This window comes from Micromonas commoda, chromosome 5, assembly GCF_000090985.2.
Source record: "Micromonas commoda chromosome 5, complete sequence".
Lineage (NCBI taxonomy): Eukaryota > Viridiplantae > Chlorophyta > Mamiellophyceae > Mamiellales > Mamiellaceae > Micromonas > Micromonas commoda.
In genome coordinates this window covers 386559-400982 of record NC_013042.1, presented here as the reverse complement: position 1 = coordinate 400982, position 14424 = coordinate 386559, and the positions used below count along the sequence as shown (strand labels likewise).

General features: G+C 65.5%; 10 protein-coding genes across 10 annotated transcripts; 4 read left to right on the top strand and 6 right to left on the bottom strand.

Annotated features, from left to right (window-relative positions):
• Nucleotides 1-24: 24 nt before the first annotated feature.
• MICPUN_50205 (predicted protein) lies at nt 25-1110 on the bottom strand (the record flags this gene model as incomplete). Its single annotated transcript, XM_002502023.1, has 1 exon — nt 25-1110. One exon carries the CDS (start codon nt 1108-1110, stop codon nt 25-27), a length of 1086 nt encoding a protein of 361 aa, XP_002502069.1.
• A 40-nt stretch (nt 1111-1150) lies between these two features.
• On the bottom strand, nt 1151-2486 carry MICPUN_108233 (predicted protein). The gene has a single exon (XM_002502022.1). It carries the CDS (start codon nt 2445-2447, stop codon nt 1215-1217), a length of 1233 nt encoding a protein of 410 aa, XP_002502068.1. The 5' UTR covers nt 2448-2486; the 3' UTR covers nt 1151-1214.
• MICPUN_72501 (predicted protein) lies at nt 2481-3056 on the bottom strand (the record flags this gene model as incomplete). Its single annotated transcript, XM_002502021.1, has 2 exons — nt 2481-2809; nt 2879-3056. Coding segments are annotated over 2 exons (507 nt in total), but the record flags the coding sequence as incomplete, so codon positions are not given.
• Nucleotides 3057-3840: 784 nt separating this feature from the next.
• On the top strand, nt 3841-5706 carry MICPUN_58460 (predicted protein). Its single transcript, XM_002502402.1, has 2 exons — nt 3841-4177; nt 4324-5706. The coding sequence occupies exons 1-2, from the start codon at nt 3886-3888 to the stop codon at nt 5493-5495; spliced, it is 1464 nt and encodes a 487-aa protein (XP_002502448.1). The 5' UTR covers nt 3841-3885; the 3' UTR covers nt 5496-5706.
• On the bottom strand, nt 5666-7095 carry MICPUN_58459 (predicted protein). The gene has a single exon (XM_002502020.1). It carries the CDS (start codon nt 7041-7043, stop codon nt 5766-5768), a length of 1278 nt encoding a protein of 425 aa, XP_002502066.1. The 5' UTR covers nt 7044-7095; the 3' UTR covers nt 5666-5765.
• A 230-nt stretch (nt 7096-7325) lies between these two features.
• Nucleotides 7326-8252, top strand: MICPUN_94181 (predicted protein). The gene has a single exon (XM_002502401.1). The coding sequence runs from the start codon at nt 7566-7568 to the stop codon at nt 8046-8048; it is 483 nt and encodes a 160-aa protein (XP_002502447.1). The 5' UTR covers nt 7326-7565; the 3' UTR covers nt 8049-8252.
• On the bottom strand, nt 8240-9409 carry MICPUN_100436 (predicted protein; the record flags this gene model as incomplete). Its single annotated transcript, XM_002502019.1, has 1 exon — nt 8240-9409. The coding sequence occupies one exon, from the start codon at nt 9407-9409 to the stop codon at nt 8240-8242; it is 1170 nt and encodes a 389-aa protein (XP_002502065.1).
• A 148-nt stretch (nt 9410-9557) lies between these two features.
• Nucleotides 9558-11063, top strand: MICPUN_58456 (predicted protein; the record flags this gene model as incomplete). Its single annotated transcript, XM_002502400.1, has 1 exon — nt 9558-11063. The coding sequence occupies one exon, from the start codon at nt 9558-9560 to the stop codon at nt 11061-11063; it is 1506 nt and encodes a 501-aa protein (XP_002502446.1).
• A 525-nt stretch (nt 11064-11588) lies between these two features.
• On the top strand, nt 11589-12905 carry MICPUN_82337 (predicted protein; the record flags this gene model as incomplete). Its single annotated transcript, XM_002502399.1, has 1 exon — nt 11589-12905. The coding sequence occupies one exon, from the start codon at nt 11589-11591 to the stop codon at nt 12903-12905; it is 1317 nt and encodes a 438-aa protein (XP_002502445.1).
• Nucleotides 12906-13115: 210 nt separating this feature from the next.
• On the bottom strand, nt 13116-14345 carry MICPUN_58454 (predicted protein; the record flags this gene model as incomplete). Its single annotated transcript, XM_002502018.1, has 2 exons — nt 13116-13838; nt 13953-14345. 2 exons carry the CDS (start codon nt 14343-14345, stop codon nt 13116-13118), a joined length of 1116 nt encoding a protein of 371 aa, XP_002502064.1.
• Between the last annotated feature and the right edge of the window lie 79 nt (nt 14346-14424).

The window sequence follows — 14424 nt, the reverse complement described above, 5'->3', positions numbered from 1 at the left end:
GGCACTATTCATATTAGACGAATCTCAACTCACGACGCACCCGCATCCCACGCCGCGCGCGGGTTTCCGTCGCCCGTGGTGCACCCCGCGCCACGCCTCCTCGTCGTACCGCTCGCCCGCGGCGACAAAGACGAATGGAATCCCCTCGTCAATCGCCCAGGTGCAAACCCTCTGGTACTCGTGGCAGTACCCCGGGAACCCGCACTCCTCCGGATCCTCCGCGAGTTTCTTGCCGTCGAGGTACAGGGCGCCGCCGCGCAGGGGCGCGTCCTTGTCGTCGCAGAGTCCCTCCCTGATCGACGGCAGCAGGACGTCGTTGAAGTTGTTCGCCATCGCTTTTCGCGACTTTGCGGTGTGGAAGAACCAGGTGGCGCCGCTTCTGCCGAAACCCGCGGGCAACTTGGGAACCGTGGGGGTAAACTTTTTCATGTGCTTGAGCACGTCTTTCATCCAGTACAGGTTCACGTCCACCGGCGTGGAGACGTCGACGACGCCGAGGGATTCGCCCCCGGGCTTCGCCTCGTCGCCGTCGTCGTTAGCCCTGGCCGAGGCTAACTTGTCGACGTCGCCGGCGCGCAGCACGCGCACGGTGACGCTCGATCTCCGCCGCTTCTCGTCCGCGACGGCGCCTCGGTACCACGATTCCTGGGCGTACCTTTTTCGGTACTCCGCCACCTTTTTCGCGTCGTCGGGGTCGACGTCGGGTCGCAGCTCGACCACCTCCGACGCGTACGGTTTGTCTCGAATGACGTACCAGACGCTGTGCAGACGGAAGATGTTCCCGTCGCCGTCCCGAACGGACTCGCCGCCCTCGTCGGAGACGGTCGTGACATTGATCATGGGCTTCACGAGGACGTCGTAGGTGGGCGTGGGATTGTCGGAGGTGGGTCGGGTGTTGACCCGGAGGATCTCGGCCCAATCGTCGAGCCACTCGCCCGCGCGCGTGACCTTCACCGGGTACCCAACGGGGAGGAGACCGTCCGATGCGGTCTCATCGGCAGCGTCGTCGAGGTCGTCGAAGTCGGATCTCCGCGTCTCATCGTCGGCCATGGTGACGATCCGAGGACTCGTGCCCCGCGGCGTGCCGGTGCCAGTGAGGAGGGGTAACATCGGGATTCCGCCTTGTCTTCCATCAGGTGGCAAAGACAGCAGGGTGAGATTGGTCGATTTATTCAGTCCACGCGTGGCTGGCTAGTGGTCCGCTTTCGCCCTCGTCAGTTGGGGAGTCGAACGCCGGGTTTGAATGACTTGAGGCTGATGGCGTCCGCGCCCTTCGCCTCGTTCGCCCCGGACAGTGGAGCCCTCGTCGCGTCGCCCCCCCCGCCGCCCCCCGCCCTCGCCGCCGCGAGCTGCTCGTGGTACGCCTTCCTCACCATCGGCAGCAGCTCGTCGCCCTCCTCCAGCGCAAGCGCGAGCCTGTGGTTATCCACCGGGTGCAACACCACGTTCAACGCGAGACCCTCGGCGTCGATCCTGTCCCGCCCGACGGCGTCCGGCACGAAATCCGCCTGCGCCAAGTCGTGCTCCCACGTCCCGGAGTGAATCTCGACTCGCGACCGCCTCGACCCGCTCACCGCCCTGTCCACCGCGGAGACGAGCCTCTCCCGAAAATGCCGCATCCACCGCGCGCTACGTCCGGGTCGTATCGACGCGGACACGAGGTCAACCTGCGGACAAAACGCCATCGCGTGATCGGCGACGTCGGCGAAGAGGAGCGCGGCGCTCGCGCCCATCGAGTCGCCCAAATTTAACACCCGCTCGTACCGCCCGGCGACGCGTCCAATCCCCTCGCGCCACGTGCGCTCCGCCTCGTCGTTTCCTTCGTTCCCCCCGCCGACTCCTTCGCCGTGGTACCACGACCTGGTCACGTCCGCGACGTAGAGGACGTCGAAGCCGACGGCGGCGGCTTCCACGGCGGCGGCGGCGTCCGCGCCGGCTCCCCCCGCGCACGCGGCGCCCCGCGCCAGCAAATCTTTCCTCAGCTTTCGGAGCAAGCCGCCCCAGTTGGGGACGCCCGGGGCGCTGCCGAACGCGACGATGAGGACCGGCGCGTGCGCGTCCTCGGTCCACCGCACGTGCTTGAAGTATCCGCGCGAGTATCTTCCGGGCGGGGTATCCGGCGAATCCGGTGAAGTATCCGCCCCCGGAATTTCCGAGACGGCCACGTGGGGGTGATCGCACGCAAGCCCGCCTGGGGCGTTGGCGTCGAGCGCAGTCGCCGGCCTGATCTTCAACCCCGCACGGGTGCACTGCGCGAGGTCGAGCCCGATCGTCGCGCCCACGCCCCCTTTCCGCGTCGGGAGCGCCTCGACCAGCGCCCTGACCTCGTCGCCCTCGAGCGCGTCGCACCCCTCGCACCACACGCTCCGCAGCGACACGTTCTTGGCGAGGGACATCGGAAGCGATCGCAGGTCGGGGTTACCGTAGCACCACAGCGTGGTCATCATCGCCGCGTCGCCCAGACCCTTCGGCAGCGACGATAGTTTGTTCTCCGCGACGTTGAGCCGCACCAGCCGACGCATCTCGCCGACGTCGTCAGGGATGGACGTCAAGAGGTTACCCTGCGCGCTGAGCTCCTCCAACGACTTGAGCCTCGCGATGGAATCCGGCAGCCGCGCGATCCTGTTGCCGTGGACGTCGATGACGCGGAGCATGTACGCGCCGCCGATCGTCTCCGGCAGAGATTCGAGTCTGTTGCCCGGGACGGAGAGCTCCTCGAGGTACTTGCAGTCGCCGAGGGACGCGGGCAACTCGCGGATCCTGTTCCCGGCGAGCATCAGGTGCCGGAGCCGCTCGCATCTGCCGATGGCGTCGGGCACGCGGCCGATGAGGTTACCGTGCGCCCAGAGGCCCTCGAGGCACTCGCACCCGCCGATGCCCTCGGGGATCTCGGTAAGTCGATTGCCCGCGAGCCCGAGGCGCTCGAGCTCGGCGAGGTTGCCCACGTCGTTGGGGATGCGCGTGATCTTGTTGTTGCTGAGCTGAAGGTCGGTCAAGTCGGTCAGCGTCCACACCTCGTCGGGAACCTTGGTCAGGCCGATCCCCGTGAGGTCCAGCCGGCCGCCCTTGCCCCGAGCCTTGTTGATGCGAGAGATGACCTCGCCGGGTTCGATGGTCAGGCCCTGAAGGCACGGATCGTCGAGCCGGGTCTGGGGCTCCCCCGCGTTCACAAACTTATTCTGATCGTCGCTCCAGAGCATGGTCCGCTCGAAGCCTGGGGGCGGCCCCCCGTCGGTCCGGGCCTCGGAGGCCCTCCTCAGGATTGCCTCCGTCTCCTCGAAGCTGGGCGGCGGGGCCTCGGAGGCCCTCCTCAGGATTGCCTCGGTCTCCTCGAAGCTGGGCGGCGGGGCCTCGGAGGCCCTCGTGGTGCGTGGAGCGCGCGGCGGGGTGTCCCCACGCCGACGTGGTCCATGCCGTCGTCCCCATCGCAGCGCTGACGCCGCCGAGGACGTCACAGCCCCGATGCTCGCCGCCATTGCGGGAGAGGCGCCGCTCTCGAAAAAGTGTCCTAATGTTATCTTCGACGAGCTGAGAGAGCTCGAGCTCGGTTCGGGTGATGCGTCGCGGCCGACCAATTAAACCGGTCGGCGTTTCGCACGAGCAAATGGTGCGCCAACTCGATGAGATTTTTCTCCACCTCGGAAAGGCGGCCGATCCATTATTTTCCCGAGTGTGATATGACAACCAGTCAGGTGCCCACCACGATTTATTCGTGTCCAGGTGGCATCGATTTGTGCCATAAGTTGGATTTTTGGCGGGTCCGCCCCGGTCGAGAAGACGACGCTTCGAGGTGAAATAATTTCCCCCCACGCGTCGACCGGCGGAACACTTTGCGCACCGCGTGTACAGATTCAGCGGCAGCCGGGCGGTATCCGGGCGACGACGATGGCGGAGCGGGCGACGGGGCTCGGACTCGTCAACCGCCGAGGCGTCGCCGCGAAGGAGAAGTTCGGAACCATAGTGGAGGATGCGCCCAACATTAATATCTCGGGCAGCGGCGCCGGGTCCACGCCCACGTCCTCCGGCGACGGAAGCGTCGCTAACGGCGAGCCCGGGACGTTCGGCTACAAGATCCAGGAGTTCGACAGCGCGTCGTCCCTCGGGTCCCTCGCCGACAGGGTCGCGGAGTTCGTCACGCCGGAGAGGACGCCGGAGAAGACCCCACATCGCGCCGTGGGTGCGTGTCGCCTCGTTCCCGAGCCCCCCGTCCACGACGCGTCGCCAGATCTGGCGCCCGCGCCCTTCTCACCTCGCCCAAACCCGACCCCGACCCCGACCCCGCGCTCACCTTCCATCTTTCCCCCCACAACTCGCGACTCGCAGGCTTGCTGTTCTGGGCGTGCACCGCGGAGCTGTGGCGGCGCCTGCTCGGGTGGTACTTCCTCCCCTTTGGTCTGTACTTTGCGTCGCTGGTGCACCCTGCGTTTAGTCCGTCGGCGCACCGCACGCAGCGGGGGCAGCACGCGTCGCAGGTTGGCCTGGTCGTCATGATCTACGCGTTCTTACTGTCCGCGCTGCTGGTGTACCCGAACTACTTCCTCTTCTGCGCCCACCCGTGGATCAGGGCCGTGTTCATAGGGTACATCAGCTGGTACGTGTTTGTCGACTACGCGACGCCGGAGAGCGGAAAACGATTTTTACCGTGGACGCGGCGGCTGCCGTTCTGGAACAAGCTCGCGGATTACTTCCCGGTGCGGCTGCACAAGTCGTGCGACCTGGACCCGGCGGGTAACTACCTGTTCGGGTACCACCCGCACGGCATCATAGGCGTCGGCGCGCTCATAACCTTCGCGACGAACGCCACCGGGTTTGAGCAGGCGTTTCCCGGCTTGGACCTGCGACTGCTCACGCTGGCGATTAACTTTATGTTCCCGTTCACGCGCGAGGTGCTCATGGCGCTGGGGATCAACAGCGTGACGAGGGCGAGCGTGCAGAGGAACCTGACCAGGGCGCCCGGGGCGTCGGTGGCGATCGTGGTTGGCGGCGCGGCGGAGGCGTTGGATGCGCGACCGGGTTGGGCGGTGCTGACGCTCGCTCGGCGAAAGGGTTTCGTGAAGATGGCGCTGAAGACTGGCGCCAGCCTCGTGCCGGTGTTTGCGTTCGGCGAGAACGATATATTCGAGCAGATGGACAACCCCGAGGGCAGCCCGCTTCGCAGGTTCCAGCTGTGGATGAAGCAGCTCATCGGCGTCACGCCGCCGGCCTTTTACGGCCGAAGCCTCTCCGGGGGGGTGCTTCGACGGATGTTCCGAAGCGGAAAGGGCCCGATGCCGAAGCGGGAGTCCATCGAGGTCGTGGTCGGGCACCCGATCCCTTGCCCCAAGATTGCGGAGCCGACGCTGCGGCAGATTGACGAGTACCACGCGCTCTATCTGTCGAGCCTGAAGGAGCTCTACGACACCCACAGGCGGCTGTTTCACAAGCTGAAGCGCGCAGGGAGCCACGACGATTTGCACGCGAGGATGAGCAAGATGAAGGAGATAAAGTTTTCGTGAGGGTTGAGAGACGAGACGAATGGTTTGGAGGGCGGGGATTGGAGAGATGACCCGCCGCTGAGGGATGTACGAGTACTATTGGGGGTTTTGTGAGAGCCTTCAACGAAATAACTGAAACACGGTGTTTCACGTAGACCTGTTTGGTAATCTTAGCCTACCATCAACGATTTACACAAAGTTGACCTCGAATATTAAAATTTCGACATCTGCTATATCGCCTCGCCACTAGACCTCCTCATCAACCCCCCATTCTCAACCCCCGTCTTGTCTTTACTTGGGGCCGACGTAGCGGAGGAGGATGCCGTCGTTGCCCAGGATGAATCCGCTGTCGTCGGAGCTGAACTTGACGTTGTAGAGGTTACCCGCCACGTTGTCGGTCCCGCGGTCGCGCTTCCAGCTCTTACCCGCGTCGTTGGAGTAGAAGACGCTGCCCGAGCCACCCACGATCCAGAACTGCTTGCCGTTGGGCTTGGCCGTGAGGTCGAGCAAGCCGAAGCCGCGGCTGCCAATCTTACCCTCGGAGAAGTCGTCGTCGTTCTCGGGGAGCCCGTCGGTGTTGCTGAAGAAGATGCCGCCGCCGCGAGTGAGCTCCCAGATCCCACCGTCGGGGCGCCAGCCCATGCTCTGCACCCTGCGGCCCGAGGAGCGGTTGTGCGGCTGCCAGTACGCCTGGCCCGGGGACCAGGTCATGTAAAAGTTGCCGCGCGACGACAGGCCGATGTAGTCGCCGTCGTTGTTCCGCGCGATGGTGGACAGGGTGCCGGTGTAGTAGGAGGCACCCTGCACGCCGGAGGACACCGTGCGGTTGAGGGTGGCGGAGATGGTCTCCTCCACGGCGGCTTTCCAGTTTCGCGCCGCGTCGGTGGTGAGGTAGATTGCGCCCTCGTCGGTGACCATCTCGGCTTGGCCCGCTCGGCCGGTGGCGGTGATGAGCACGGGGGCGCCGGGGAGCCTGGGGGAGAGGCCGACCCTCTCCCACGTGTCGCCGCCGTCGGTGGTGTGGAGGAGAATCGCGGGCTTGCCGACGATCCAGCCCTCCTTGCCGTTGAAGGAAACGGAGTTGAATCGGTAGTTCACATCGTCGTCAAAGGCGGCGGGGATGGACTTAAAGTCCCAGGTCTTGCCGCCGTCGAAGGTCTCGAGGATCGTCTGGCGGGTACCGAGGAGGAATCCGTGCTTGGGATCGTCGGGGACGAACGCGATGTCCAGGAGGATGACCCCGGGCTCGAGCGGGAGGTCGACGATCTCCCAAAACTTGGACACCTCCTCAGCCTTGGCGGGGCCCGCGGGCATCGCGGCGATGGCCGCAGCGGAGAGGCCGGCGAGCGCGCCCTTGGCGATGTCACGGCGCCCGAAGGTGGCGGCGTCCGAATCGGCCGAGGCCTTCACGACCTGCGCGCCGGAGCGCGCGGAGGCCTTGACGGAGGAGGCCTTGTGGGCGCGAAGGCCGTGGAAGGCGGAGGCGCGCGCCATGTTGGAGGCGGCGGTGGCCTTGGAGGGCGCGGCGACGCGGGAGGCCGCGGAGGCGGCGTTCACGATGGAGGCCATCTCTCTTCAAAAAGAAGGTAGGTACGGTCTGCGTGTGCGGGCGACGCGCGCGTGACGTAGTGTCCAGGGTTCGCCGATCGGGGGATTTTGGATAGCTTTGCCTGAAAGTCGAGGCCGAGAATCTCGGGGAGTTTATAAACGACGGTCTACGACTCAAGACTCGGAAACGGTGACGTGTCACGTGGATGTTGCGACAATATTTTCAGCCCGTCGGCGCGCTTCGCTTTTTTTCTCCCTGCGTTCTCTCAGAAAAAATCGACCCGTGCTCACAAAAAGAAGCACCTCTCAGAAAAAGATGGTAGATGGGGTAAGGGGGAAGGTGGTCGGTGCGCATATCGATACTCACCAGCAGTAATCCAGACAAGGCAGACGATAACCGAGAGCGCAGCTTTGCTCGTCCTGCTCAAATATCCTTCGACGGCTTTTGAGAAAACGAAAGACTCCAAGCGAGTATCCCCAATTTCACGTCAGCTCTTCTTTATCACGCGCGTGGCAGTTACTCGTGAGGGCTGACGGCGACTGATGGACTCCGAATTTGATAATCCTTCACCCCTCGTTCGACGAGCGCGGTCGAGATCGTGTACCGCGAGGACGAGTCGGGTCGATGACAGCAATGATCGTACGGTCGAACCATTTGCCTCTACAGAGATTTTCGACCACATCAAGAACATCAACGATCCCGAACATCCTTACAGCCTTGAGCAGCTAGATGTCGTGAAGGAGGCTGGATTGCTGGTGGAAGGATCGCGCGTGAAAGTTGTCTTCACCCCGACTGTCCCTAGTTGCAGTATGGTGACCCTGATCGGCCTTTCAATTCGATTGAAACTCTCTCGGGTACTTCCAAAAAGATTCAAAGTTGACACAATTGTCTATCCCGGGTCGCATACTTCGGAAATGTCTGTCAACAAGCAGCTTAATGATAAGGAGCGCGTGGCTGCAGCTTTGGAAAATCCAAATCTAGTACAAAAGGTCGACTTGTGTCTGAGCGGCAAAACCGCGTTTTGATCACTCGAAGTGCCATAGCCGTTGCAAGGTCCGTCGTAGAATATTATTGGGCTGGTGATGGTCGGGCTGCTTTTCGCAGCGCAACGCCTCGTTATAGTGACAAATGTGATGAAGACGCCGCTTGGCTTTTACCTTCGTAATATATATCCCGTTCAGGGTGAGAATGTCTACCCTACATTTAATACACAGCACTACTCGTAGTCCACCCCGAGGTTCCCCGCCACCGCCGGCGCTTCCTCCCTCTCCTTCTCCCTCTCCTTCTTCCTTTGCCGCACGGGCGCGGGCCTGTCCTCCTCCTCCTCGTAATCGACGGTGTCGACGACCGCCGCGGGCTTCGCCGCCCCGCCCGCCGCTCCCACACTACTCGCCTCCAACTCCTCCACCCGGGCCCTCGCCTCCAACTCCTCCACCCGGGCCCTCGCCGCCCTCTCCTCCTCCTCGATGCGCGCTTTCCGCTCCTCATCCTCGCGCACGATCCGCGCCTCCCGCGCCGCATCCTCCCGGGCGTACCTAGCTGACCGCTCCTCGTCCGTCTCCGACTTCGGTTGAGACGACTCGGTTTTTGACTTCGACGTCGGTTGAGACGACTCGGTCGACTTCGAATTCGGTTGAGACGACTCGGTCGACTTCGACTTCGGCTTCGCCGCTCGCTCATCCGCCGTCGCCGCCTTCTTGGGCTTCATCGCGCGTCGAGGCGGCGGCGGCGCCGCCTCCGGCTCCAGCGACGGCGCGGGCGGCTCGGGTTCCGGCGTCGGCGATGTCGTCGCCTCGTTCGCAACCTCCGCCATCCTCGCCGCCAGCCTCGTCTCCCTCTCCTCCCTCTCCTTGGCCTCCTTGGCCAGGCGCTTCCGCCGGTACTCCTCTATGATGTCCTTCGCCGACGGCGGCTCCGACGCGGCCGGCGCGGATTCCACCATCCCGGCGGTGTCCGCCAGCCTCATGTCCGCCTCCGCGGGCTCGGTCCACTCGCTGCCGCCCACGTACACGTACGCGAGCCCGGCGCCGAGGAGAAGGACGAGAAGCATCGCGACGTTGATCCAGCTCAGCCATCGACCGGACGATGCGGTTCGAAGGGCGGACGGGATCCACGACGGGGTGCCGCCGCCGCCGGCGGCGGCGGCGGCAGCCGGGTCGGGTTCAGGGGGCGGCGCCCTGCGCACCGGCGGACCGGGCGCCGTGCGAAACGCGACGTCGTCCGAGTTGAGCAGCTCGTCGAAGCTCGCAATGGCGTCGTCGCTGAAGAGCCCGGCGTGTTTCGAGCCCGGCACGAGGCCGTCGCCCTTCTGCTTCCGCCTGCCCCCCGAGCTCTCCATGCGCCTGGCGATGGAGCGCCCCTGGGACGCGCGCGGGGACTTGCCCATGACGCGAACCCTGCTTCCGCGTCCCGCCCGGCGCCCGCGTACGTGCGGGGGCTCTCCGGCGAAAAAGTGGTGTTACGCGCAAGCTCACGCAGCGGCGAAGTCGGCGGGGGGAACCCGGGCTGGGGCGATTTATTGTTACGCGCGCGCGATGGGCGCGGGGGAGGAGGTCCCGCGACCGCCCCTGGACCTCACCCCCGCGTCGTTGAGCGCGGCGAGGAGCGGGCGACGCGCGCTGGAGCTCTACCTCGCCCGATACGACGACCGAGGCGGAGAGTCCAACGGCGGCGGGGCGTCGTCGCCGCCGTCGTCGTCGTCGTCGGAGAAAACCGTCGCGCGAAGGATGGCGCTCCCGTCGGACCGGGGGCGCGCGCCCTTGGACCGGGTCGACGGCGACGCGCCGCCCGGACCCCCTCCGCTCCCAGCGGTCGATCCCGAGATCCTGCGCCGCCTGGACGAGCGGCTGTGCGCGGGGCTCCGCGTCGCGTCGTCGTCGGCGCTCACCCGCCGTCGCGGCTCGACGCCCAGGCACCTGCCGGGGGGGAGGATCGTCAAGCCGCTCCTGCCGTGGGTGCGGTCCAGGCCGTCGAGCGAGTTACTCCACCGGCACGAGTGGCCCGACGCCGAGTGGCCCGCCGCGAGGCGTCACGCCCCGCCGCGCGGCGCGTGCCGGCGCGGGGGGAACCCGGCGTCGTCGCGGTTCGAGCGGCGAGGGGTCGGCCCCGGCGATCGGTCCAGATCCGCCGCTTGCTCCGTCGTCGATCGCCGCGCCGTCTCCGCGCACGCGTCGGGCTCGCCCTCGATCGGATCCTCGGAGCTGTCATCGGAGCTGTCATCGGAGCTCTCATCGGACGACTCATCGGAGCTCTCATCGGACGACTCATCGGACGATGAAGAAGCCTCTGGGAGACGACGACACAGCTGGCGGCGGCGTTCGCGATCCTCCCTCGACGCTCGGTCGGCGCGAGGCGGATCCTCCCGGCGCGACGATTCATATTCCTCCCCGGACGCGGCCGCCGTCGCGCGGGTGGACGCGCTGCTGGAGCGCCTGACTCGGGCGGCGGTTGGTCGGCGAGACGGCTGGCGGCGAGACGACGCCGAATTCGCCCCGTCGCCGTCCTCGGGGCGGACGCGTTCGCCGAGCGGCGACGACGACGCGTCGCCGGGTGATGGGGTGCTGAGCGGAGCGCCGAGTGGGGTGCCGAGCGGGGTGCCGAGCGGGGTGCCGAGTGGGGTGCCGAGCGGGTTGTCCGCGCCCCCGATCGCGTCATCGTCCAGGCCCACGCCGAGGATACCCGAGGCGGAGAGAGCGTCCGTCGGGACCGATCGGGAAACGGAAAGGCGGGAACGAGACGGCGACGGCGACGACGTCCACGTCGACGGTCGACGGTCGAGGTCGCCGGCTCCCCCGTCGCCGCCGCCGCCGACGACGACGTTGCTCCCGCCCAGGGCGGAGTCGATGAGCAGGAGTCCGGGGCCGCGCGGTGGGGAGGACGCGACCCCGGGGGCGCGGCGGACGGCGATCAGCAAGATGCGGAAGCACGAGCTCATCGAGGAGCTGACTGAGCGCGGGATGGACGCGGGCGGGGTGGTCAAGGAGCTGCGCGACAGGCTGAGAGCCGCGAGGGAAGTCGGCGGTTGGCGCGGGGACGAGTGAAAAAAAAACCACGAGCGTTTGGAGAAACGGCGACGGACGCGAACCGAGTTTGGCGCGGTTGACCTTGGGCGGGAGGCTCGAAACGTCGGCGGTTTCCGGTCATACGGGCAAAAATAAACCTCCATTCTTGAGTCACGGAACCAAAAATGCCCAGAACCACATGATTTCACAAAAAATCACCTGCAGGCGATGACGTCAAGCCAACCAGAAAAAATAATCCGGAGGTTTACGGCGGGGTTAACGCGCGGTTTCCGATGCGAGCTCGCGCGGTTGAGCCACACCACCGCGCGCGTGGCTCACGCCCGTGCCTTTGGCGGCTCGTTCGCGTTTCGGCGTGTCGGGTTCGTATCGTGTCGCGCCCAATCCTTCGGGTTTCGTCCGAGGGGGTTCTGACGCACGAAATAATCATCATTCCTGCGCGGCAAGCGGCTGGCAGTGAAATTTGAAGGAGGCGAGGCGGGGTTTTGATCGGCAGCCGTCGACGTCGTTACCATGTGCCCTCCCGCGGACTCCGTGCGGTCGCCCATGACCCGGGGCAACAAGGCGAAGCTGGACAACTCCAAGCTCGCCAAGCTCGAGCCCCACAAGCTCGCGCAGACCTTCGAGCAGCGATGGGTCCGCATCGACGACGTCGAGTACGACGTCACCAACTTCAAGCACCCGGGCGGCAGCGTCATCTTCTACATGCTCTCCAACACCGGCGCGGACGCCACCGAGGCGTTCAAGGAGTTCCACATGCGCTCCCCGAAAGCTTGGAAAATGCTCAAGGCTCTCCCCCAGAGGCCCGCGGAGACCCCGAGGAGCGCCGATCCGGACGCGCCGATGCTCCAAGATTTCGCCCGTTGGCGCGCGGAGCTCGAGAAGGAGGGCTTCTTCGAGCCCTCCAGGCTCCACCTCGCGTACCGATGCCTCGAGCTGTGCGCCACGTTCGCGCTCGGCACCTTTCTCATGTACATCGGCCGACCGCTCCTCGCGTCCATCGTCTACGGCGCCTTCTTCGGCGCGCGTTGCGGATGGGTCCAGCACGAGGGCGGGCACAACTCGCTCACCGGCTCCATCTGGTGGGACAAGCGCATCCAGGCGGCGACCTGCGGCTTCGGCCTCAGCACTTCCGGCGACATGTGGAACCAGATGCACAACAAGCACCACGCGACGCCACAGAAGGTCAGGCACGACATGGACCTCGACACCACCCCCGCGGTGGCCTTCTTCGACACCGCCGTCGAGGACAATCGCCCCCGAGGCTTCTCCAAGACGTGGGCGCGGGCGCAGGCGTGGACGTTCGTGCCCATCACGTCCGGCGTGCTGGTGCAGATGTTCTGGATCTACGTCCTCCACCCGAGGCAGGTGTTGCGCAAGAAAAACTACGAGGAGGCGTCCTGGATGTTCCTCTCGCACGTCGTTCGCACCGCCGTCATCAAGCTCGCGCTCGGCTGCGGCACGGCCGAAGCGTACGGCTGGTTCTGGGTCGGCAACTGGATCGCGTACATGTACCTCTTCGCGCACTTCTCCACGTCGCACACGCACCTCGACGTGGTGCCCAGCGACAAGCACATCTCCTGGGTGAACTACGCGGTGGATCACACCGTGGACATCAACCCGAGGAACTCGATCGTCAACTGGCTCATGGGGTACCTCAACTGCCAGGTGATCCATCACCTCTTCCCGGACATGCCGCAGTTTCGGCAGCCGGAGGTGAGCCGCAGGTTCGTGGCGTTCGCGGAGAAGTGGAACCTCAACTACAAGGTGCTGACCTACTACGGGGCGTGGAAGGCGACCTTCTCCAACCTCGACCGCGTGGGGCAGCACTACTACGTCAACGGCAAGGCCAAGGCGCACTAAAAAACAAATCTCAATTTTTTTCAGGGACCTCGCGCGCCGAGGACCCGACCTCTATACAGTCGCTGCGAATAGCCGCGGCCGGGGACGCGCTCCCGGCCGCACAAGAGTACCAACATTCGAACGTGTTGTTTTGAATTTTGTCAATGACGACGAACGGCAAGTCTTAGCATCATCAAACGAGCGTCGCTCGCGCTTCGCCAAAGTCTCTCGTTAAAAATCAGGGCTCTGGAAGCTCACCGGCGGGTTACTCACGCGGAGCGTCGTCGGCGTCGCGGGCACCCCGCCGGTTCGCCTCCCCGCCGGGCTCAGGATCCATCCCCTGTCCTTACACCTGTCCCTCAAACTCGTCTCGTGAAAGTACCCAACCCGCTCGTCGAAATCGTCCAGCTCGGCGATGGCTCTCGCGTCGCGTTCTCGCTCCTCATTCTCGCACCTCGAGCTCCTGCCCGAACCCGCGTCCTTGCACCCGCCCTCCGCCGCCGCCGTCGCCCTCGTGCACCTCGCGTGCTCCTCGAAGTACGCCGCGTACGTCGTGGACGACCGCATCGTCTCCGCCAGTCCCTTCGGGTCGTAGGTGAGCGCGAGGTCTCGCTCGGCCGCGAGCGTCTGTTCGAATCGGTTCGCATCCATCGGCTTCCACGCCGCCGTCGCCACCGCGCGCTCGCACCAGTCCCGTCGCCTCTCCCGCTGCGCCCCGAACTCTCGCCTTATGTGCGCGGTGGTCAGCGACCTCCGTTCCGCCACCGCCGCGTCCCTCTCCTCTATGGCCTCCACCCTCAGTTTCTCCAGATGCGCGACGGCGGCTTCGTGCTCCAGCGCGCGTCGCTTCTCCATCGCGGTCCTGGCGGTCTCGACGGTGGGGTCCGGGGCCATGCCCTCGCGGTCGCCGGGTCGCGCGGTCCGCGACACCTTGATGAACTGCCTCGGGTGAACCTGCGACGCGGGAGTGGGGGAGGGAAGGGGATGCGGGGTCGGCGTTTCGGTCGGGGCGTCGGTCGGGGCGGGGCGGGGGAATTGCGCCCGATTAGGAAGGGAAAAGTCGCGCACCCTCTCCCACTCCTTCTCCTTCAGGAGCCGCTCCTTGGTGGTCTGGTAGTGGACCATGGAGGTGGCGCTGTGCGCAGTCGTGGCGCTCGTGGGCCTCGAGGGCATGTCCCGCCCCTTCGTGTACCTCGCTCGCGCGAGATCGACCTTCACCTTGGGCACCAGCACCAGCCCCTGCGGCTCGGGCTTCATCACCTCCGACGGGAAGGGCGTGAGGGGACCGCCGAGCTTCACGGTGCCCGCGGTGAGCTTGGACACCCTCGGCGAGCCGTACTTGTCCCGCGTCGACGTGAACCGCGCCTTGGCCGGGGAGCGATCGAGGTTGTCATCGCGATACGGCGGGGGGCTGGGAGCCGCCGGATCGTGCGGCACGTGCCGCCTCTCCCCGCGAGCCATCCAATTCTGGCGGGCTGCTCACACGGCGGGGCTTCTCCGTCTCGGAAAATGGCTCGCGAGCGAAAATTCGTCACTCGAC